The sequence below is a fragment of the Sarcophilus harrisii genome, chromosome 1 (assembly GCF_902635505.1).
Source record: "Sarcophilus harrisii chromosome 1, mSarHar1.11, whole genome shotgun sequence".
NCBI classification, from domain to species: domain Eukaryota; kingdom Metazoa; phylum Chordata; class Mammalia; order Dasyuromorphia; family Dasyuridae; genus Sarcophilus; species Sarcophilus harrisii.
The window spans coordinates 264,261,711-264,285,713 of NC_045426.1; the positions used below are offsets into that span (position 1 = coordinate 264,261,711).

Consider the following 24,003-nt stretch of genomic DNA (forward strand, 5'->3'; position numbering starts at 1 on the left):
TGTTGGACTACATAATGTCACATTTTTTTCCATCATTAAATCTACAAATTCATTTAGTTTTCACTATATAATACTAAAAACTATATATGCAACAATAATTAACAAAAAATTATTTCATGAACTTAAGAAATGTTGATACATACTTTTAATATCTCAGATCATAAAACATGTCAATAACCAAATGCTTACTTACCTTTTCATGCACTGCCTCTATTTTGTCACAGCTAGTCTTCAAGTCTTGCCAAGTTAATAATTCTGATTTCAAATGACCTAGTTCCAATTCTAGATGCTTAACTTTGGAAATGAGATGCTGTCGTTCATCAATTCCACTAGTAAACCAAATGTAGAAAACTGAAGCTAAATTTTATTTCAACAACAAATTAAATGCCAAAAATAAGCTAAAAACACATCTTACAAAAAAGATCACATTATGAAAATTAAACATTGATCTTGTCCACAAATTGAAAACTAATGTAAATATATGTAAGGATAATGCTCTTGAAAGAAAAAAAAAACCTTTCAATTATTAATGCTAAATCAAAGAAATAGAAGGAACAATAAAAACACAGAATTTTTGAGTACTAACAGGGTGAAGGATATAACTATATTATGGGAATTGATAATTCAACCTATACTCTAAAGATCTAAGAATATTCTTTTTCTCTCTCTCTTTCCCTCTTTCCCATCCTTCCTTTTCTCTCCCTCCCCATTCCTCTTTTACTCTTATTTCTCTTTCTCTCTCTTTTTCTTCCACTCTCTTGCGCCCCTCCACACACACATCTTTGAAAAATTTTTTAGAGTAAGTCTCTCCATTTTTATGAGAACAGATTCAATATATTTACAAAGTTGTTTGCTACAGAATTAGTTAAAATTTTTATTTTGTACTTTTCTAACGTACTTGTGATTAATCCTATTTTTTGTTTATAGTAATCCAAAAAACTCTGAAAGCATTCTACAGGTTTTGGGCATTATCAAAGTTCAGTGTCTTGTTGAGCGTTAGCCGAAGTGATATTGAGGCATTCTCTGATCATGTAAACCATGTCAAGATCTCGACTAACATCAACTCTGACACAAATACGAATTCATCTCGTAATCACCATTTTCTCAAGTAGGGAAAAAAGTGCCTAAAAGTCAAAATATATTAAAAGTAGTCATACCTAATTATTCTTGACTTGGTCTGATCTAATTCTTCCTGGATAAGCTGAAAAATAGAAGAGAAACCAAATTCAGAATGTACATATTTACCGTTTAACATTTTAACAATTAATTATCTATTTTGTGAAGATACATATGCCAGGATAAGTGTAAATTCTATTAAGGTCCACAGGAAATTTATAAAGAAAAAACCATTTGCCTATCTTCCCCAATTACTGAAATAATCACTTCAATCAAAGATGGAAATAATGATTGAATTTATTATCCCAATCTTAAAACACTAAAAAGTAGTCACTAGTATAAGTCAGAGGATGGGAAAGAAAAAAACATTATATTTTTACCTTTAAAAAGTCAAAACTATTTACTAGTCAACAACTTGGTCTTTAACTGACCGTCTCCATGACATAGATGGATATCTTAGATCATAGTGAAATCTGCCTTTAAACTACAATAAGGCTTAATGCTGTGACTTTCAGATTAAATTTACAATCACAACTGAAAATCTGAGATTATAAGGATATATAGAAAATGGAATAAGAATACCTCCCAATCCTTGATTCTGGATACTGAAGGGTTTGATCAACCCTTATACCCCATGCTTCCTTTTTAATTACAAACTATTTTATTTCAATGGCTTAAGGATATTGGATAATACCTTAACATAGTAATATTAATAAGTAATAGCATTATTAATATTAAGGATAACATCTTTTATAAGAAAGATAAGTATATTATTTCATGCCACGTAGCTAACAAGATAGTCTTAGTGGATTAATGGAATTGATAATAAAGTCCACTATATTTGCAATATCTTTTGAAAAATATATTAATAGATCAACATAAATATTTTGTGCCAAGCACTGTGTTAACCACAGGAAAAAAAAAAAAAAAAGAAAAAATGAAATACACATTACTCTCAAAAAATTTATTTTAAATATCAGTTGACATTTTTTTGCCTAAATGTTTCAAAGACATATAATATAATATTTAAGAAGTTATTTAAAACACCTAGAAAACTACTTAACGCAGCAGGAAAACTACTTAATGCAGTGGCAATTATTACCAAAAATAGAGAACATGAAACATTGATATACCTCTCATTTCCCTCCCTTCATTTAAAGAATATCAATAACAACAATGACACAACCTATTTGTGGGATATTGTCAAAACAGTATTTATGGTAAAATTTATATTTCTGAACTTATACATCAAGAAAAAAAGAGAAAGAACAGCTCAAAAATTTGGACATACAACTAAAAAAAAAATCAGAAAACCAGCCAATTAAAAACTCTCAATTAAACATCTAAAATACAAATCCTGAAAATAAAATAGGATAATAAAATTAAAAGCAAAAAACCTGAATAACCATAGAAATAAAAGTAGGAACTGGAGTTTTGGGGGAAAAAACAATAAAATTGATAAATCACTGGCTAATTTGATTTCAAAAAGCAAAATGAAATTACCAATATCAAAAATAGCAGTATGAAAAATCTGAATTGACAAATATATTGATGCCAGGAAAACAATGTATATACAATAACAGTAATATTATAGAGATGATTGATTATGAAAGACCTAAGAACTTTGATTACAACTGATCCATCATAATTCCAAAGAACTTATAACAGAAAATGTCATTTACCTCCAGATAGAAAACTACTGATAAATCCAGTGTTTGTTTATATATATATATATATAAAACTTTTTCTTTTTTATAGAACATGGTTAATGAAGAAATTTGCTTTGCATGACTTTATATTGCAATGACTTTTTTATTTCTTGCCTGCTCAATGGATGGGAAAGAGGAGAGAGAGATCCTGGAAGTTATGAATCAATTTTTTTTAAAAAAAGGAAATGATGGCAGGGATAGTTTGAGAAGAAACTGGGAAAAATTTTATGAACTGATGCAAAATCCAGTGAGCAGAACAAAGAAAACCATCTACATAGTAATAGCTTTAAAGTTTAACAGTTTTAAACTTAATTAACTTTGAAAGACTTAGGAACTCTAATCAAACAATCATCAATTGTTGTGCCAGTTTCCTTTTATAGTCCTGCCTCAATTTCCCTAAATTGTTCTGCCTCAATCCCCCTTGTTGCAATCCCTCTTTCCTGTTCATTAGGGCTGAGATAATTAGGGCTGTGGAGATTTAGCCATTCTGGCATTCCAAAAGAGTCATAAACAGTAAAAGTATAATCTCAGATAAGGGGGAGTTCGGACATCCTGGCTCCTAAGTCCTCCTAAGTTACCAAGAATTTATGGTCCTTACCCCTGACCCTGTCAGAACCGAATTGATGGTCTGTTCATGGGAATTCCCATGTTTACCAGTGTTCAGATTCCACCCCTTGCCTTTCTCTCCCTGATCTCTGGAGCCATATATAATTCATTGGAATCTCACATTTGATGTTGATGATGAATGGTCCCAGACAACCTCTCCCTCTCAGAAACCCAAATAAAATATTAAAACTCTAATCTCTCTCTTGCCTCAGTTTCTCCAGCCTTACACAATCATAATTCCAAAGGACTCAAGATGAAACATGCTATCCACATCCAGAAAACTGAAAGATGCAGGTTATAGATTTTAATATATTTTCTTCCATATCTTTCTTTTTCTTTTTTTCTAAGACATGGATAATGTAGAAATATATATTTCCCATCCGATTCCCATGAAAGTCAAAGGTATAAAATGTATCAGCATGATTAATGTTATATATCATTAATGCACTTCCATTTCCAAACTTAAAATTCAAATGTTTTAGAGTTGGAGTAGCATGGGGATATTTCTTTACAATTACTTTCACATAGTGGGTACCTAACAAATCTTTGTTGAATAGTTTGTTGAATGATGACAGGACAGAGCACATAGCTCATGCAGATGACAACCTTTAGCATTTTAATGAAAAAACTAATTACAGAGTACTAAAATACTTATTAGCCCTGGCACTAGAACCACGTGGACAAATATTCAAGTCTTGTACTTCTTTTTGTATCCCACATTATCTAGCACAGGACTAGGTACATAGTATATAAACTCAAAAATTATACTTAAGGGAATCCAAAGAGAATCCAAAAACAAGAATAGGAAAAATTGCTTATTAAGCATGAAAACCAGTAAACCCAAGTCACTAACAAAGGTTTTTGACAAATAATTTTAAAGGTTATAAAAGGTTCAACAATAAAAAAGCTGAAAAGTTCTTCAAATAATTATCAAGGAATTTAAAAAAATTCCTTTAACTGAAGCTGATTATTGGTTGTCATTTTGAAAGATGAAAAATAGCTATTTATACATATATTAAAGTTAAAACAGTAAAACTAAGTACCTTGTCCTTTTCAAACAATTTTCCAAGAAGATCTTCTAGCTTCAATATACGGAATTCATTTTCTTGTTGGAAAGACAGAAAATCCATCTTTAAGATAAAAATAAACACAGTAAATGAAAATTTACAGCAAGTGATTTCAAACACACAAATCTTCTGAACTGCTAATTTCATTTGGTCACAATTTATCACATCAAAAATGAAGAAAGTAATATATACATTTTAATAATATCTGACTTTAGGGAGATTATTCTATAGGAAGTTACATTTCCAAAAAGAAAGTCAAAGCAACCTACACCAACCTAAAAATCACAAATGGATTCTCTTCTAATATTTTTCCTTAAATGATCATAAAATAATCCTGTAATTTCTGCTGCAATATCAAAAAAAAAAAACACCCTAAAAATCATACTCTGTTCTGATCCAATAGATCTCTGACAGAACTGGAAAAAAAATAAATGAACAGATCTTTCTTAATGAAAAAAAGAAGGAAGAAAGTTTCCTACTTCATAACTCAGTCTGTTCCTTAAAAACTTGGTTATTTAGATTATTATTATAAATATTACCAAGATATAATTTTAGGTACTTTTACAGTATCATTTCATGTGATTTCAAATCCAAAGACGATGTTGAAGTACTTTTACAGATTAATAACTAACTTCCTTTAAAAACACAGTCCAACATTGATTCATTGTTGGTGGAGTTGTGAACGAATCCAACCATTTTGGAGAGTAGTTTGGAACTATGCTCAAAAAGTTATCAAACTGTGCATACCCTTTGATCCAGCAGTGTTACTACTGGGATTATATCCCAAAGAGATTATAAAGAAGGAAAGGGACCAGTATGTCACGAATGTTTGTGGCAGCCCTTTTGTAGTGGCTAGAAACTGGAAACTGAATGGATGTCCATCAGTTGGAGAATGGCTGAATAAATTGTGGTATATGAAAATTATGGAATATTACTGTTCTGTAAGAAATGACCAACAGGATGATTTCAGAAAGGCCTGGAGAGACTTACACGAACTGATGCTGAGTGAAATGAGCAGGACCAGGAGATCATTATATACTTCAACAACAATACTAGATGATGACTAGTCCTGATGGATCAGGCCATCCTCAGCAACAAGATCAACCAAATCATTTCTAATGGAGCAGTAATGAACTGAACTAACTATACCCAGAAAAAGAACTCTGGGAGATGACTAAAAACCATTACATTGAATTCCCAGTCCCTATATTTATGCACACCTGCATCTTTGATTTCCTTCACAAGCTAATTGTACAATAATTCAGAGTCTGATTCTTTTTGTACAGCAAAATAATGTTTTGGTCATGTATACTTATTGTGTATCTAAGTTATATTTTAATATATTTAACATCTACTGGTCATCCTGCCATTTAGGGAGGGTGAGGGTAAGAGGTGAAAAATTGGAACAAGAGGTTTGGCAATTGTTAATGCTGTAAAGTTACCCATGTATATATCCTGTAAATTAAAGGCTATTAAAAAAAAAAAAAAAAAAAAACACAGTCCAAACCAAAAAGGATCTTAGACAAAAATCAAAGAATTCTCATTCATCTGTCCTTTCTTTGGTATGGGAAACTACTAGAAAATAATTCAAATAAGAAAATCCATTATTAAAACCCTAGCAAATAGAAACTTTTAAAAAAGGCTGACTATAAAATAATTTAGGAATTTTCCTCCAATAAATGAAAATATCAATTGTTAATTAACAAACATGCACTAAATAATGGAAGTGAGAGTGCAAAAGTCAATTAGGACAAAAGTGAAAAACATAAGGAAGGTTATGACTTAAAAATACATTGTTGGAATTCCTTTTAGAACATGCAAGAAGCTACAAAGCTTCTTTATGTGAAAATTTTATCAATAAATTCAAAGAACAGTGCTCTCCCCCACTCCGAACCTCATTATTGGCTAACAATTTGACTAATTTACTGTGTGGAGTAAAACAATAATCAATCATTTAAGAAAGCATTCTAACAACTTACCTCTGTAGGCTGATTATTGTGGGAAGAATCAGGCTTAAAGAAGTATCTGGACTCATCTATCCTCTGTGTTTTATGTATCCTTGTCCAATTAAATATAGGCAGGAGTGAAAGGAAACTTTCCATGTTCCATAAATAAAGGCCTATCCCTTAGACAAAAAAAAAAAAATCAAAAAACTTTAAAAAATTAATTTGAAGACTGTATACAAGAGATTATATTTAACTAGATATATATATATCTATATATATATATATAAAACTTTTTCTTTTTTATAGAACATGGTTGTATACAAGAGATTATATTTAACTAGAAAAGGGAAAATAACTTTAAAAATTAAACATGAATTATCAATTAAAATAGACATGAATAGACAATTTAAAATGAAAGCAAACTTCACATACCTGACAGAAGTAAAAGTGGGATAAGTAACAGTAGCAACTTGCAAATTTTTGGAAGGCACCTAGAAATAAAAATGAAAATATTTAACTTGCAACAGGCAGAAGCTGAAAAATAAATCAAGAAGAATTTATTAAGTACCTGCTATATACCAGGCACTGTGTAAGTACTTAGGTTTATAAGATACAAAAAAAAGTTAAAGCAGACCCTACCCTAAAGGAGTTCACATTTGAATATGGGAAGACAATATGTAAATTACTATGAACAAATTAGATAGGGGAGGGGGTGTCTATATCTATACCTTTCTGTAAGAGATAAACTAGAGATAATCTCACAAAGGAAGCACTCAAAATAAGATGCAAAAAAGCTTCTAGGGAGGGGGGATTTTTAACTGAGATTTGAAAGAAGCCAGACAAGCTAATAGATCGAGGTGAACAAGAAAGGGATTCCAGGCATGGGGGACAGCCATGAAGCTGAGATAGGGAGTGTCTTCTGCAAGGAAACAGTAAGGAGGTCAATGTCATTGACCGTGGAGCATACAGATGAGAGAGGTAAAAAAAGGCTAGAAAAAGAGAAAGGGGCCATGATATAAAAGACTTTAAAATCCAAAATATAATTTTATATTTAAACCCTGAAGGTAACTGGGAGCCACTAGAATTTACTGAATGAGGAAATTATCTGCAAAGATCATTTTGATAGCCAAGTGGAGGATTCCCTGGAATAGGGGGAGACTTAAGGCAAGAAAACTATTATTGTAGTCCAAGCTTGAAGTAACTATGCCCTCTATGCTGCATTAGTGGAGGCAGAATAGAAATGGAAGAATATACATAAAATATTACAAAGATAAAATGTAAAGGACTTGATAATACAGTGAACATGACGACAATGAAGGTGAAAGCTTCAATGATTAGAAGGAAAACTTAGGAAAAGAGGAAGTGAAATGATAATAATGTTCATTATATGGATTTTCCTTCTAAGCATCTTATATAAAATATCTTTGCCCTTAAAAAACAGTAATTTCCCAACTATTGAAAGGTATAGAGGAGTAATGAACAAAAATTTCAATTTCATTAAGCTTCTCAGATAATGCATTTTTGATAACTGAAATTCTATGTATTGTAGTTATTTGTTCTAAATCATTCTCCTCCATGTATTTGATACATTGTTATATTGTTGACATGACTATAATGTTGCTTTGGATTGTCCAAGACACCAGTCACTAGAATCAGTGTTATATTTATTGTAAGACATTGCATACTTCATTGTAGAATACTGGAAAAGAAGTCGTTGACTAATTAAAATTTCTTTGAATAAAGTCTAAAGATAATCTGACTTATCCCCTATTCTATGAGATTCCAACACAAGTTACCCAAAGTGGCTCTAATACTTTTGACACCAAATCATGATTACTAACCCACAATTAAAGTGAATTTTAACAGCAAAATGACCCACTTGTGAAACTTAAAATTGATGTTAAAATAGAGATGGCCTTACCTTGTAAGCAGAAACACATTTAACCAAGAAATCAAAGTAACAAATTGGTACCATCCAGTTCCTAGCCACCAGAATACTCCAGAAGCTGCCTTCCCTAAAAATAAAACATAAAAAGTAGAACTGTTCTGAGGAAATCAAAACTTCTAAGTGGTAAAGTTTGATGACAACCAAGCAAGCAGCAGCAACAACAACAAATCATTTTAATTATTTTGAAAGTAGATGATCAAAGAAAATCTGTGAATAGGATTTTTCCATGCACCACAATAAGACTAAGTGAAATAGCAGTGATTAAGAGGAAAACCACAGAGCAACATAAGTCATAGATGCACAAGACAAGATGCAAAAGAAGAAATATTTATTTAAAGCATTAAATTCATGCATCTCCATTTACACTGAAATTAAGCTACAAGCAATAAATTGCTATCTTAAATCTTTCCTTTCACATACACATAACCAAATGCTTATGCGACTAGAAATTTAGGATGTTAGCATTTCTAAATAGTAATGACTGAAAAATGTTATTTCAAGCCAAAATGAGAACCTAAAAATGAATATTACCAAATCACACAGAAAACAATACTTAATTTCCCAAAAGCCCTTGAAATCATGCTAGCATAAAAAGCCAAAAATAACCACCTGGAGAAACAATAGCCAACCAAAGAAACGACAACACCTTCTTGGACACAAACCATCCTGTAGCTCCAATTCTTTGTAGTGTTTGCATCAAAAAGTAACCTATAACAGATAAAAAGTGTATGCAGGGTGCACACACAGAGAATATAACCAGAACACCATCCTCTAAATACATAATAAAACAGCTTCTTCCACTTGGCAAATCTATGAAACCAATAAATTTTGATGCTTTAAAATTTCTTTTTATCATTTTTATTTTTAGTAAGTCAAAGGACTCCTTGCTTTCAATAAAATAAAATTTACAAATCAAGGAAGAAATTCATAAAAATTGACTAGCAATATGTAAAAGCACTTGTGAATTATAATGATTTTTCTTCAGTTCTACACTTTTTTCTTTTCTTATATTAATAAAATATCTACACAATATCATTCATTTTATTAAGTTATTTCCTAAAAATCCAAGTTATGTTGGAAATTTCTTTTATATGTGTGAGAACAGTACTACCAAATTTTATGATAGGATGAATGCAACATTCTAAGGTAAATTAGGCCATTAAAAAATCAGCATGATACTCTTTGGAAAATGATATTTAAGGTATTTAACATAAAATATTTTAAAATTTTAAACTTAATTTTTTTATTTAAAAAAAGTTTTTATGGCCTCTTCCCTAGGAAGGAAAACCCCCCAGCAAAACACAACAAATAACTTTACATTAAGATGACATGTATAGAATGTCTATAGCTGCTTATGAAATTCCTTATTTGTAATTTTTCTTTTACAGAAATATTAATATTATATACATGTTAATTTTAACTGCTTGAAATATGTGCATTTAAAGTATAAGAAGGTCCCAGTAATAGTTGGCTTTTATGAATATATACAAAAGTCAACTGTCCAAATATTGTTCATTTATATGGTAACACCTAAAACAATTTTATTTTAACTAATTTTTGAAGCTTTGGAGGGGGAAAGTTACTATTCCTTCCTCGAGGAAATATACAAATCAAAAACAGACTGAAAAGAATACCTTGTTGACCTTTATAATACTGACAATTAAGACTGAAAGTGGTGTTGCATTTTTGCAATTAAGACAAAATATATTTAATGTAAGTGTTCTTTATTATGTAATTTAGATAAGCGGCTAGTTGTAAAATAATATTGTATCTCAGAAGAATAATTAACCTGGATTTTACTTAAACTTCCATACAAAGCTTTCTATCAAACCTGTACTACATAAATGAGACAGTGAAGCTACAAATTTTTCTATATTTTTATTAGCTAAAGTTTCTAATTTGACTTTTTGAGTAAATATGAAGCTACTTATTAATTCTCTCACAGAAGAGTTATGAGGAAAGTGCTTTAACAAACCTCAAAGTGTTATTAAAAGGTGAGTCACTGTTATTTGAAATCCTTAAAGGTTTTTATAAAAACAAAACAACAGATGATTAGCATTTGTGAAAGTGATGAAAAAGAAAAACAAACAAAAATGTGCAAGAGTCAACCTGTGTAAGAAAAGGTGTGCCAAATGGTCCTTGCTACCCTTTTTGACCTTGAAGATTGCAAGTGGGTTGTTGTATATGTTTCAAGATGTTTCTTCCCCTTACAGTCATCACCTGTTGGTTGTGGTAACAATTAAGCATTAATTTAACAAATTAATAAGCAAGTCAGTCAATCAATAGACCTGTGTCCAGTCACGTCAAAATAGCAATTTATAAAAAGCAAAAACATTCAGTTAAGTGAAATCTGACAGTTGTTTCTATAATTATTTAAACAGTAGGCCCTTTACTTAACCTAATAATGATATTAGCTCTGACATTTGGCATATGTCACTCATGTAATCTAATTAGGCCACTAAAAAGTTATAACCTTTGCAGAACTGAGCCAAAAACTAAGTTTTCACACATATGATAAAGCCATACTTACACAGTGATTCCCCATTTACACTGAGGTGGCCATCCTCTCTGAGAAACTCTTTTACATTCACACACCCACAGTAATTCGAATGAGCTGCAATATATGCAAAACATGCTTAGAAAAATTCATCTCTCTCAAGTTCAAATTCTTCTAGCTTTACATGAAGTCTGTGCAATAAGATAGTTTAAAATGGATATCTAAAATTCTACCTAGTCTAGGTGAATGCTGGCGAGGTTTTATTATTTAAAGGTTTAAAAAAAACCTCACCACCAACTGGTAAAATGAATTATTCCCCAAACCAGCAGCAAGTAAAAGAAAATCTTGTTAAAGAAAGATTAGAAATACAGCATAGAGGTCTAGAACTTAAAAAAAAAAATCAATTCATTTAATCAATTACCTTTGTTTTAAAAAGGCACAAAGAGTTAAGGAATAATAATGTTGGAAAAAAAAAAAAAAGGGACCACAGCAGTACATTTTGATACAATTGTTTAAGCAATAGCCAATTTTCAGCTTTAAAGATAAAAGATAAACTAGTATCAGTAAGCTCAGAAAAAAACAGCCACAAGAAGAAAGCACTGACTGCAGTAGAAGAAAATGTAGATGAAAAGCCATAAGAAAAAGTAGTGTTTTCTCCACCTCTAAAGCAGTGTTTGGTGGGGAAAGAAGAAAATTTGTTAAATACCTTTTGATTCATGGCTTTTCGTCTTATAACTTTTTGATTCACAATCTTTAGATTCATAATTTTTCAATTTGTAATTTTCTGATTCATAACCCAACTTCATTAAAACAACTTGAAAAAGTTGAACTAAGAGTGATGAAAATGATGCCGCTGTATGTTTGGCCAGACGTAAAATTCTATTCATGTGGATAGATGCACCTCCTATTAAAAAAGTGTGAATACCAGTTATTTCCTTCCACAAGATTGACACTTATTCTCCACTGATCAAAAAAAAATCATCTTGTAAATTACTTGACCATATTAAATCAAAAAGATCATTTTAGTTAGAGAATTTTAACTCATACAAATGGTCCCGAAAGTTAAAATGAAATTTTTCTTAATGTTACATTTCAGCTGGGGAATATGAATGCTTAGAATATCCTGGCATGAATAAAAATTATGTGTAAGATTTATCAACACCAAGGATCTCATACTAACAAAACTGTAAAATATCATCCAGGATGAAACTATGTCATCTTAATAGACTCTCCTGCAAAGGACAAGTCCTGGTCTTCATTGGGTTCATTAAGTAGTAGTAAGAAAAGTAAAGCCTTCGCTCTTTCTATTGCACCTAAGGGTCCCTGGGCATTAGTCTGGGCATGCAGTTTTCTTTGACATTTTTAACACTGTGACATATTGAAAAGATCCACTGATTTCTGGTATTGATACCATTACTTATACACATTCAACAAAATTTAGGACATTCTATATGCAATATATTTCTACATGTGAAAGGGAAATTTTTTTAAAAATGAGAATTCCTGCTCTGGTGGAAAATATTGCATAATCCTATTTATATTCAAATTGTTAGAGCTCTTTATTCATCAGTTATTTTTTAGGATATAGAAAAATTTAAATTCCTTCAGTAAAAATTACTAATAGAGAGGATGCAGAGAAACACAAGATTGTTTATACTAATCAGTTCTCTTTGGTACTTCTGTTTAGATCAACATTTTCCCCCTAGTACAAGAAAATCAGGAGCATTTTTTAAAAAATCAAACATTCAATCAATAAACATGAATTTAGGTAGCTACCATGTACAAGGCATTGTGCTAAATGGTTCAGATAGCAAAGAAAGATTGGAATTAACCTCTGCTCTCAAAGAGTTTACATTCTCATGGTAGAAAAAAGGACGCATTATGCATATGTAAAATAAATATAAAGAATCAATTTTAAGAGATAGAACTATATGAACTAAATTAGTTCAAATTAAAGATGTTGACATCCAGGTTGACTAGATAAGAAACAGCTGTTAAATAGAACATACATGCCCCTGGTCGTTTCAGCTTCTTATATTGCACCACAACTAAATACAGCATTAAGTGTTGTTAATATTAGCCTTTATAACCAGAAATCGTATTGAAAGGTGAATTATTACCTAGGATACATACTTATCTCTCTTCCCTTGAATATCTCTCTTAGGAAAAAAAAACAAAAAAAAAAACAATGGCTTTATAAATCACAGCTTGCAAAAATCTAAGCTCTAAAGAGATGTTTCCTGCCCCATACACCCCCAAGAATATTAGATTAATCTTCTAGGCAACGCTACTATAAACCATATATAAGCACTATGTTAGTTTCTACTTTTATTAGCTTTAGCAGAATTTGCAGAAAACCAATATCAGAAAATTCTTTTTTTACTGTTTTTCGGTTACTAAAAGTATAATCTTCACATCTTCTCCTGATTCCATATTTTTGTCCATGATGTACTTAATAGACAAAAGGACCTCTTTCTCATTTATAAAGTGTTGAAAGTAGACTCTACAGATGACTTGATATTTCCTACCTCATTCTAAATTCCATCTCTCTGCCTATTAACATTCTTCCCTGTCGTCAAACCTCAGCTCAGGTATTATCTAATCCACAAACACATTCATTACCTAGAAATAACCTTCATTTCCTTGAATCTTTAAGATTACTATATTACTACCTCTTCTCTTGGAACTTAATCACATAAGCCACATGATTTGCAGGAAAAATTTTTTTGTTATATTCTGTCAAATCAATATTTTGTAAGGTATGGTGCTTTATAAGAAATTACAGAATCTCAAAATCAGAAAGGAACTTATATATAACTTCTTTTCAACAAGCATGGCTCTAAGTACTGAAGACAGAGACAAAACAAAGGGTTTTCTGCCTTTAAAGAGTATACTATCTTCTTCTTACTTGTCTGAATTATCTGGATTATTCCAATACCTTTAATAACAGGATTTTATTTTGGTGCTATTCTCCCTACCCAACCCCTATTTTTTTTTTTTTTTATTTAATAGCCTTTTATTTACAGGATATATACATGGGTAACTTTACAGGATTAACAATTGCCAAACCTCTTGTTCCAATTTTTCACCTCTTACCCCCCCCCCCCTCCCCTAGATGGCAGGATGACCAGTAGATCCAACCCCTATTCTAAACCATTCTTTATGACACTGCCAGACTATCTTATTTTATAGCTTTGATCAGTGCTTTTTATCTGTTCAAGAAAAAATCTTCATTGGCTCCTGCGTTTATCACTTAAGGCTGCCCAAATTCTGGCTCTGTTTTACCTTTTTGACCCTCATACATCTTTTACCTAATACTCTATGCTCAAGTCAAAATGAAAAACTCTTCTAGAATACAACTTTTGGAATGCCAACTTTTCTGGAATGCCAACTTTTGTTTATAATATTCCATTTACTTAGTATGTCTTATCCTTCCTGTCCTTCCTGCTGAATTCCTAACCATTTTCAAACATTCTCTCTTTTCAAGATCAACCTGTCCACCATCAACCAATCCAGGAAATTTCTTTTCCCCATCAGACTTCAAAACAGACTTCATGACACATCTCTTTAATGTACTTACATACTGTATCAGATTCCCCTATAAAAATTTAAATTCTTTAAATGCAAGAACCATATTTTAGCTACACATTTTAAGTGCACAATACAGAGGTTTATGCAGAGATAAATGAATGTTTGTTGTACCTAGAGAGAGAACTATGGAGAATGAGTATGGATCACAACATAGTATTTTCACTTTTTTTTGTTGCTTTCCTTCTCATTTTTTCCCTTTTTGATTTGATTTCTTGTGCAGCACAATAATTATGGAAACGTGTAGAAGAACTGCACATGATTAATAAATATTGGATTACTTATCATCTAAGAAAAGAGGTGAGAGGAAGAAAGGAAGAAAAAAAATTTGGAATACAAGTTTTTCAAGGGTGATTATTGAAAACTATCTATGCATATCTTTTGGAAAATAAAAAGCTTTATGAAAAAATAAGATAAATGTTTATTGAATTCAGAGTTCCTGAATAATCACCCTAATGTCTCCATCAACTAATCTCAATTTTGAGGCTTAATATTTAATTGTGTTTGCAAGTATTTTTATATCCTTCACTTATACTATACTATTTTCCATCCCTGCCTCCGAACACAAAAAGGTCTCATTTTCTGTGGCTTCTGACCAAGGGGCTGAACTGACTATAAATCAGAAAAACAAAACTAGGTTCAATTAATTTTCTATACAATGAATGCTATTTTGTTCCCATCTGTTAAAACAAATAAATTCTGATAATTTAACTGAGATGAAATGCCTTGATAATTTTCTTGGTGTTAAAAAAAACTGTTATTTTAAGCAAAAATAAAACTCAAGGGGAGACTGATGCTAAGGAATAACCGTATTTAAATCTTAAATTAAGATTCAATTCAGAAAACATTGTTAATGTCTGTTTGCAACATAAAAATAAAAAAATAGATGTTCCATCTAACATTTTACTTCCTCAACTACTTTTTCCTCACTCTTTTATTATATTACCAATGTAAGCAACAAGAATAAACAAAAATGGGTATTCTCATTTTGCCTACTGTGGTATAAGAATATAAGACAAGTCTTTTGAAGGTACACCCTAACTTTTCCAAACCTTAACAAGCAAGCACTTTCAACCTCTGGAAATCAAACTAAATTCATAAGAAATATGAAATGTGTGTGGTGTGTTTTGAATTTAAATCACTAACACTTAAGAATTAAAATGTTCTGACAAATATTTGAAGTTATTGTTCAAATAGTTCCTGGAAGACTGTTAGGAATTCAGAGTCTAGTGGATTGTAACAAAAGTGATAGTCACAGTATAGTCATAGACTCCCAGTAAAACAGTTTTTCCAAATATCCCACCTAAAGAGCCAAAGGGCAACCTCTCAGGCATAGCATTATAGAGGATTAGCCAAATAGATAATCCAACAGAACAGACTCCGAGTTATGTGACTCTACAATACTACAATACTCTCAGGCCTACAGAGAAATAGGTAGGTACAGACACAGCCTAGAGAAATGAAGGGTATTGACTTTCAAATAAACTAAATGTTTAGTTGACAGAAAGCATTCTCAAAGTACATAGAGGTAGGGTTCTTTGAGAATGTCCTTATAGATCTGCCAGTGACAAAAGTCTCTAGATTCACACTCCATTCTGAGGTGATATTTCTGGAATACCTCTGAATTTGAATTCAAGTGCATGTAAATAATGTTAGAATACTAATATCAACCTGGAAAATTAATACTTTCTTTTCCAATAATAAAAAGTCATCATAAATATAAATCATTTAAGTGTGGAAATATGTATAGAAGAATTGCACATGTTTAACATATATTGGATTGCTTCCCATCTAGGGAAAGGGTGAAGAGGAGGTAGGAAAAACTTTGAAACACAAGGTTTTGCAAGGGTAAGTGTTGAAAATTATCCATACATATGTTTTGAAAATAAAAAGCTTTAATTTAAATATATATAATAAATATTTACATAGCCCTCTCAAAGATCTAAATTCAGTAATTATCCCCATCTTTCTACCTATCCCACCAAACTTTCCTCTTGCTCTTACTCAAATACTCCTCAAACAGAACTGTAAGATTGGGGGTTTGATTCAGCAACAATATTTTTGCCTCCCTCTCCCACCACAATTTCCATAAAAGTTTTTTATTACAGAAAAAAATATTTAACTTTTTTTTTTTTGTCATTGAGGAAATTTCCCTTTTATCAGTAATTCAGATGATGCACCTATGGGGCACTAAGCAAGAAATACTGGTATAATATCCAATTTATTTTAATAAAGGCAGACTGAAAGTCACATTAAAAACGTTTTAAAGCAAGAATAGCTTTAAAATTCTATAGCAGGAATAATTTAAATAAAGACACAAAAATCAGTAGAATGAAATATTTTTACAAGGCTATCATCCTAATACTTTGCTTCAAAAAATTAGACTTACGTTTTTGACTCCCATCCCTAAAATAAATTCTTGAAGATGGCACGTGGGAAGTAGAGTAGGCTGTGAGGACATCCTTTCTCTCAGAAAGCATACTGCAATCACTGCATATATAACCATTGTTCAAGGTTGTATCTGTTTCTCCAGTTGCTAGGTCACCATTTCCCTGAATGACAGTTTTAGTCCCACCTAATTTTTTTAAACAATAGATTGAAATTGTTTATTTTAATTTGAATAAACCTAAAAAATAAATGTATTTTGAAGAAAGGAAAAAGCATAAACTAATTACCTTTAAGATCACCATCATCATCAAGACCTAAAAACAAAACACATTCTTACTGTTGAAAACAATGCAAATTAAAACATGTAAAGTAGCTCAGAAACAATTAAAAATTATTTTGAAAATAAAAAGCTTTAGGGGCAGCTACGTGGCACAGTGGATAGAGCACCAGCCCTGAAGTCAGGAGGAGCTGAGTTCAAATTTGGCCTCAGACACTTAACACCTCCTAGCTCTGTGACCCTGGGAAAGTCACTTAACCCCAATTGCCTCAGGAAAAAAAAATTAATAATAATGATTAAATTAAAAGCTTTAATTAAAAAAGAAACAATTAAAAATTAAAATTATATTGCATATTAAGCAACATTTAAAGCTTCCCCTCCAATTTTCTGAAGTTCCCAAAATGAAAATACTTTCAGCTACACACTTGCAATTACTATTTTTTATTACAATCAATTTAGGTGAGAAATATATATAATGAAAGCAATTTACTCTGATGAGAAATTTACAATAAGGATGTTCATCTGTCAAAGATATGGGAAGAAGAATAAGAAAACAAGGAATAAAATCATATAATTTCCTGCTTCCTCCATGTGACTATTGGGGAAAACTACATTAATTAGTAGCATATGCTGTTTTTGTTGCCTGGTAACCACTTTTGCGGCCTGAACAAACAGCACAGTGAAATAAGAATATCAACTCTTACCAAAATTAGCATATAATATTTTGGAAACTTATTCAAATATAAAAGTCATAAAGAGGCAAGCAACTTTTAAAGAAGCTAAAATAACAGAAATAGCTAATATCTATATTATCTCTTTAAGGTTTGAAAAATACTTTATATAGATATTATCTCATAAGATTAAAAAATTACTAGAACAAATTCATTTGTAAAATAACATATTTTATCAATATATATTACTATATGTGGTAAAAAAAAAAAATGCCACCACCTAAGAGGAAACCTTTTGAAATTCTTAATAAAAAAAAAAAAGCCCAATTTCTTTTTTTGAAAATCATTTCATTGACCCCATTTTGGGTTTTCTTGGCAAAGATACTGGAACAGGTTACCTTTTCCTTCTCCAGAAAAAAAGAGATAAATTACTTGTTCTGAGGCACAGAGCTAGAAAGTGTCTGAGGATGGATTTGAACTCAAGTCTTCCTAACTCTAAACCCAATGCTCTATCCACTGTGCTACCTAGTAACCATTAGATTAAAACTTAAAATTATGCTATTCAACTGAAATGATAAATTTGGCTTAGAAGGAAACACGTAATGATCTAGAAAAAAAATTTATCAAAGTCAAAGGGACATCAACTCTTGCTAAATAAAATAATTATCATTTTAAAATTTAAAATCTTTAAGTGATCCAAAAAATGTTCTAACAATAAACATTATTCAAATTCCCATGCTTAGTTTTATGAAAAATTATCTCAATAAAACTTTATTAAGCACTTACCACATGCTAGACACATGCTAAGAGTTGAGGATAGAAAAAGAGGCAAAAGACAGTACCTGACCTCAAGAAACTTACACTCTAATGAAGAAAACATGCAAACACATATTCAAACTAAATCATATACAAAATAAACAGATAATAAGAGGAAAGGCACTAGAATTAAAGGGACTGGGAAAAGATTCCTATAAAAGAAAGATTTTAGTTGAAATTTAAAGGAAACCAGGAAAGTCAGTAGATGGAGTTGAGGAGAGAAAGGATTCTAGGCATAGGGGCCAGCCAGAGTAAATGTTTTGAGCCAAGAGATGGATCAGAAAGTAAGGTGTAAGAAGACTGGAAAGGTAGGAGAGGGCTTTGAATATCAAGAGAATTTTTGATTTGATCCTAGAGGTGATAGAGAGCGATTAAGTTTATCAAGTAGGAAGGGACACGATCAGACTTGCACTTTAGGAAAAATCATTTTGATGGTTGAATGGAGAGACTGGAGTAGGAAAAGACTTAAGATAGATAGGTCCACCAATAAGCTATTGCTAACAGTCCAGGCTTCAGATGATCCACTGGAGGACCTGGACTAGCATAAAAACAGTATTAGAAGAGAGAAGGAAATATATGAAAGAGGTGAAATCAAGAAGCCTTGGCACTAGTTTGGATAGAGATGTGGGTAGAGAGAGGGTAGAAGTAGTGAAAGATAGTGAGGAGTTTCAGTTGTGAGCCTGAGAGACTGGCAGAATGCTGCTGCCATATACAGTAAAAGTAAAAAGTAAAAGTAAAAGTAGGAGGTAAAGAATATGAATTCTTTTTTGGACATGTTTAATTTGTCTACCAGATCTCCAGTTTGACATGTCTTGAAAGGCAATTGGAGATGCAAGATTGAAAATCAACACAAAGATTAAGGGAGATTTGAGAATCATCAATATAGAGATGGTAATTAAAACCATAGAAGCTGATAAGATCAGCAAATGAAATAGTATAGAGAGAGAAGAGAAAAAAGCTCAGGAAAGAATACTGAGAAACATTGTGATTTATTATCTCATTCTACGTAATCTTCTTTTCATTCATCAAAGAATTTTGAAGATTAAAAGTGAAGCCTGAAAAGGGACTTGTATGTGCAAGAACGTTTGTGGTAGCCCTCTTTGTAGTGGCCAGAAACTGGAAACTGAGTCGATGTCCATCAATTGGAGAATGGCTGAATAAATTGTGGTATATGAATATTATGAAATATTATTGTTTGGTAAGAAATGACCAGCAGGATGATTTCAGAAAGTCCTAGAGAGACCTACATGAACTGGTGCTGAGTGAAATGAGCAGAACCAGGAGATCATTATATATTTCTTTTTTTTTTTTTTTTAATTTAATAGCCTTTTATTTACAGGTTATATGTATGGGAAACTTTACAGCATTAAAAATTGCAAAACCTCTTGTTCCAATTTTTCACCTCTTACCCCCTCACTCCCTCCCCCAGATGGCAGGATGACCAGTAGATGTTAAATATATTAAAATATAAATTAGATACACAATAAGTATACATGACCAAACCGTTATTTTGCTGTACAAAAAGAATCAGACTCTGAAATATTGTACAATTAGCTTGTGAAGGAAATCAAAAATGCAGGTGGGCATAAATATAGGGATTGGGAATTCAATGTAATGGTTTTTAGTCATCTCCCAGAGTTCTTTCTCTGGGCGTAGTTGGTTCAGTTCATTACTGCTCCATTGGAAATGATTTGGTGATCAATATATATTTCAACAATGATACTATATGATGATCAATTCTGATAGGCGTGGTTCTCTTCAACAATGAGATGAACCAAATCAGTTTTAGTCATCTCCCAGAGTTCTTTCTCTGGGCGTAGCTGGTTCAGTTCATTACTGTTCCATTGGAAATGATTTGGTGATCAATATATATTTCAACAATGATACTATATGATGATCAATTCTGATAGGCGTGGTTCTCTTCAACAATGAGATGAACCAAATCAGTTCCAATAGAGCAGTAATGAATTGAACCAGCTACATCCAGTGAAAAAACTCTGGGAAATGAGTGTGCACCACTACATAGAATTCCCAATCCCTCTGTTTTTGTCTGCCTGCATTTTTGATTTCCTTCACAGGCTAATTGTACACCATTTCAAAGTCCGGTTCTTCTTGTGCAGCAAAATAACTGTATGGACATGTATACATATATTGTATTTAATTTATACTTTAACATATTTAATATGTATTAGTCTACCTGCCATCTGGGGGAAGGGGTGGGGAGAAGGAGGGGAAAAGTTGGAACAAAAGGTTTTGCAATTGTTAATGCTGAAAAATTACCCATGTATATATCTTGCAAATAAAAAGCTATAATAAAAAAAAAGTGAGGCCCAAGTATAAAGAAAACTACTTTGTCATTGTAACCCTAAATAATTCTGCCATTATTGTAATAGTACAAACAACAAGTAGTATAACAAGCCTGAGATCACAATTCTTAGACAACCTCAATCTGCTAGATAGTACAAATAAAACTTATTTATTATTTTATCATTTTTAAGTAGTCCCTAATAACATCACTTTTCTATAGAAAAAAGGCAAATCATAAAATTACATATTTATGTCCATTGGGTCAAATCAGAAAGAGTCCCGAAGGATTACTGTGTTACCTATATAGTACAATTGCTTTCCAATGTCTCAGGAATTTTAAAACAAAAGTCCCTAAACTTTAATTTTCTTCTGTTTCATATAATAACTTCAAAGCTTTCTAGTATATCATATTAGATTAGCTAGTTTGATTTTTTTTGTCAAGTTTACTTAACGGTGATTTCTACAACACCATACTTAGAAAATACATCTCGTTATGAAATCCAATTATATTATTTAATTGTTCAGATAAAAACAAAAACAAATATTCCAAATACCCTGGGAAATTAAACACAGCAAAATGAAAGAGTGAAGTAGTAATCAAATTAGTATCTTTATATCCATAAGCAAATAATTTAAACTCAATGGTAATTGTTTCCCTAACTATAAAATAGAAAGTGATTGATATGTACCTTACTTCCTAAGAATAGCCCAAAAAAGTTATTAAAATGTAAATTACATAGGAACAGCTAGATTGCACAGTGGATAGAGCACCAGCTCTGGAGTCGGGAAAAACTGGGTTCAAATCTGGCCTCAGACACTTAATACTTCTTAGCTGTGTGACTTTGGGCAAATAACAACCCTAATTGCCTCATTTCCCCCTCCCCACAAAAAAAGAGTAAATGGCATAGTTTGAGCTTCTTACAAATTGGAGATACATTCAAAATAAATGCATAAACACACTTCACATAATTTATTCCAAAGGCAATAAAAAATACCTCTCATTAACTCACCCCAGAAATGGACAACTTTGGTCTGTTTACGAATTAAAGACTCATCCAGGACAGAGGATCTTAAAGACGTATCACTAGCATGACTATCAAAGGTACTCTGGCTGAGAAGGGAGGAGGAATTGGAAGTAGCTTTTCTTGTTGTATGATTTAGGGCCAAAGATTGTTTGTTTGTGTTTCTATGATGTTTTGATGTCCTATTCAAATAAAAATGAAAAAAAAAAAAGTAAACTTTCTCTGATAAATACAAAACGATCAAATTTTAATGATAAAGTTGATTATGATGCATAATGAACATAAATTCAAGAGTAACATTTTAAATAATTTGTGATGTGTTTTTTGTAAATTTATGTAATATACTTTTTATATTTCATCAAAACCAAGAAAGAAACTTCATATTATTTCCCAAGGACAAGCAAAATTTTCATTTATTTTACTGAATCAAGGTCAGATTGAACATCTGGAATATGCCTTTTTGCATTTACAATTCTCCATCAACTTTACAAAAGTGACTTCAAAGCTAAGTTTTTATGAAAATTTAATCTTATATAAGAAAAATGCCCAAGTTTCTAATCTGTGTCATTGAACACAATTTCCATATTAAAAGCTTCTTATGCACAGGCTCAAATTCTCAGTTATACTCCTATTCCCCAGCTGAGTCTCCCATCCTTCCAGAAAAGACAGAGAATTGTCAGACAATTCTTTCTATTATGTTAAATTTATCCAAAGCATTTAGTATACATGTTTAATTATCTTAAAGTTTTAACATTAAAAAGAGCATACTCTTTCTACCAAATTAATTATGGTAAGGCTACATAAGAAGACAATTTATAAACTTAATCCTCTCATAATTCATGAGAACAATTCAATATGAAACTTTAATTGCTGGTCTTTTTGAGTCTCTCTCCTATAAATGCCACTCACTTTTTTTCTCTTTCATCATCTTTGTTACTAAATATCTGTGGTAATAGATTACAATTCGGCTCGGAATAAGGTCAAAGCTACTGCCTTAATTCTTCTCAAAAGCATGAAAATCATCTTAGACTTTTTGATATAGCGATACGAAACAAGGCCATAAATTGCATGTATATGAAAATCACTAAACAATGTATTCATAGACCTTAATCTACCATGTGATCTTTAATGAATACAGAAACACACATTATAAAATCTATCTTAATTAGTAATATATAGAGCTGAACTGTAGCATGTTTGTTTTGGTAAGATCCCTTTTCCTTTCCATGACATTTGGTCAGACAGCTGAAGTTCAATTTTCATTAGACTGGATGAATAAAACTTTCTAAACCATGACTATTAGTACTATATCTGGAACTGTAGCTACTTTATTAGGTGGCAGCTGTCTCTTCAGCACTTTGAAACATAAGTTAATAGGACTTCAACTGAACAAAATGTCAATGCTTAATTTGGTAGAAGAGCAATAATGTTATAAATTCTAGAAATGGTTATCTGAATATTTCATCAACAATTTGCAACATAATATTAATGCTTAATAGGGGAAATTTGTTAAGATAAAGTTTTACACAGGATATAAATATATTGTGATTTTGAATAGTGAATAGTTTTTAAAAATCAAATGAAAAGAAGCAAAATGCTGCTTACTTTGAAATCTTGTCTTTGTGAGAAGCGTTTCTAGTATAGGAGTGAGTGTTTTCCACCTGACCATCATCATTGGTGTATGTTGTAGGGACCGAATGCAAGCTTCGACGTGATAGTCTTGGAAAATCAAACACAGGATCCAATTTATGTTCAGTCTCAAAATCCAGGGCATCTGAAGAATAGCTTGAACTACAATGAAAACAAACTCATCACGAGGTTATCAAGATTTAATGTCATTTGGTATAAAACTTAAAAATATTTACTGGAACAGATTACCCACATTTTTTGGCCAAAACATTTCTAAAACTACTTATCATTAATGGCAACTATAATTATTCTAATAAAAAATTTATTAAGCCCAAGATGGCTTGGCACATTAAAAAAGAACAGCACAGTTCTTGACCAAAAACTTCTCCTAACAACCTCTACATTTTAAAAACAAA

At 31.4% G+C, this 24,003-nt stretch overlaps 1 protein-coding gene across 11 annotated transcripts in view; it reads right to left on the reverse strand.

Moving 5' to 3' along the window:
- Window positions 1–24,003, reverse strand: part of SUN1 (Sad1 and UNC84 domain containing 1) — a 73,594-nt gene that overhangs the window by 18,721 nt on the left and 30,870 nt on the right. For 4 of the 11 annotated variants that reach the window (XM_031941458.1, XM_031941453.1, XM_012542792.3 and 1 more), the window contains 14 exons: window positions 23,564–23,749; window positions 21,947–22,140; window positions 17,153–17,179; window positions 16,867–17,052; window positions 11,596–11,793; window positions 10,923–11,006; window positions 10,502–10,612; window positions 9,002–9,100; window positions 8,366–8,459; window positions 6,877–6,935; window positions 6,478–6,623; window positions 4,475–4,561; window positions 1,158–1,201; window positions 194–329 (listed from right to left, as the gene is read on the reverse strand). In XM_031941458.1, the coding sequence (XP_031797318.1) occupies window positions 194–329; window positions 1,158–1,201; window positions 4,475–4,561; window positions 6,478–6,623; window positions 6,877–6,935; window positions 8,366–8,459; window positions 9,002–9,100; window positions 10,502–10,612; window positions 10,923–11,006; window positions 11,596–11,793; window positions 16,867–17,052; window positions 17,153–17,179; window positions 21,947–22,140; window positions 23,564–23,749 (1,651 nt within the window). The remainder of the gene's footprint in view (window positions 1–193; window positions 330–1,157; window positions 1,202–4,474; window positions 4,562–6,477; window positions 6,624–6,876; window positions 6,936–8,365; window positions 8,460–9,001; window positions 9,101–10,501; window positions 10,613–10,922; window positions 11,007–11,595; window positions 11,794–16,866; window positions 17,053–17,152; window positions 17,180–21,946; window positions 22,141–23,563; window positions 23,750–24,003) is intronic. The other 7 variants (XM_031941483.1, XM_031941504.1, XM_031941494.1 and 4 more) reach the window with 7 other exon arrangements.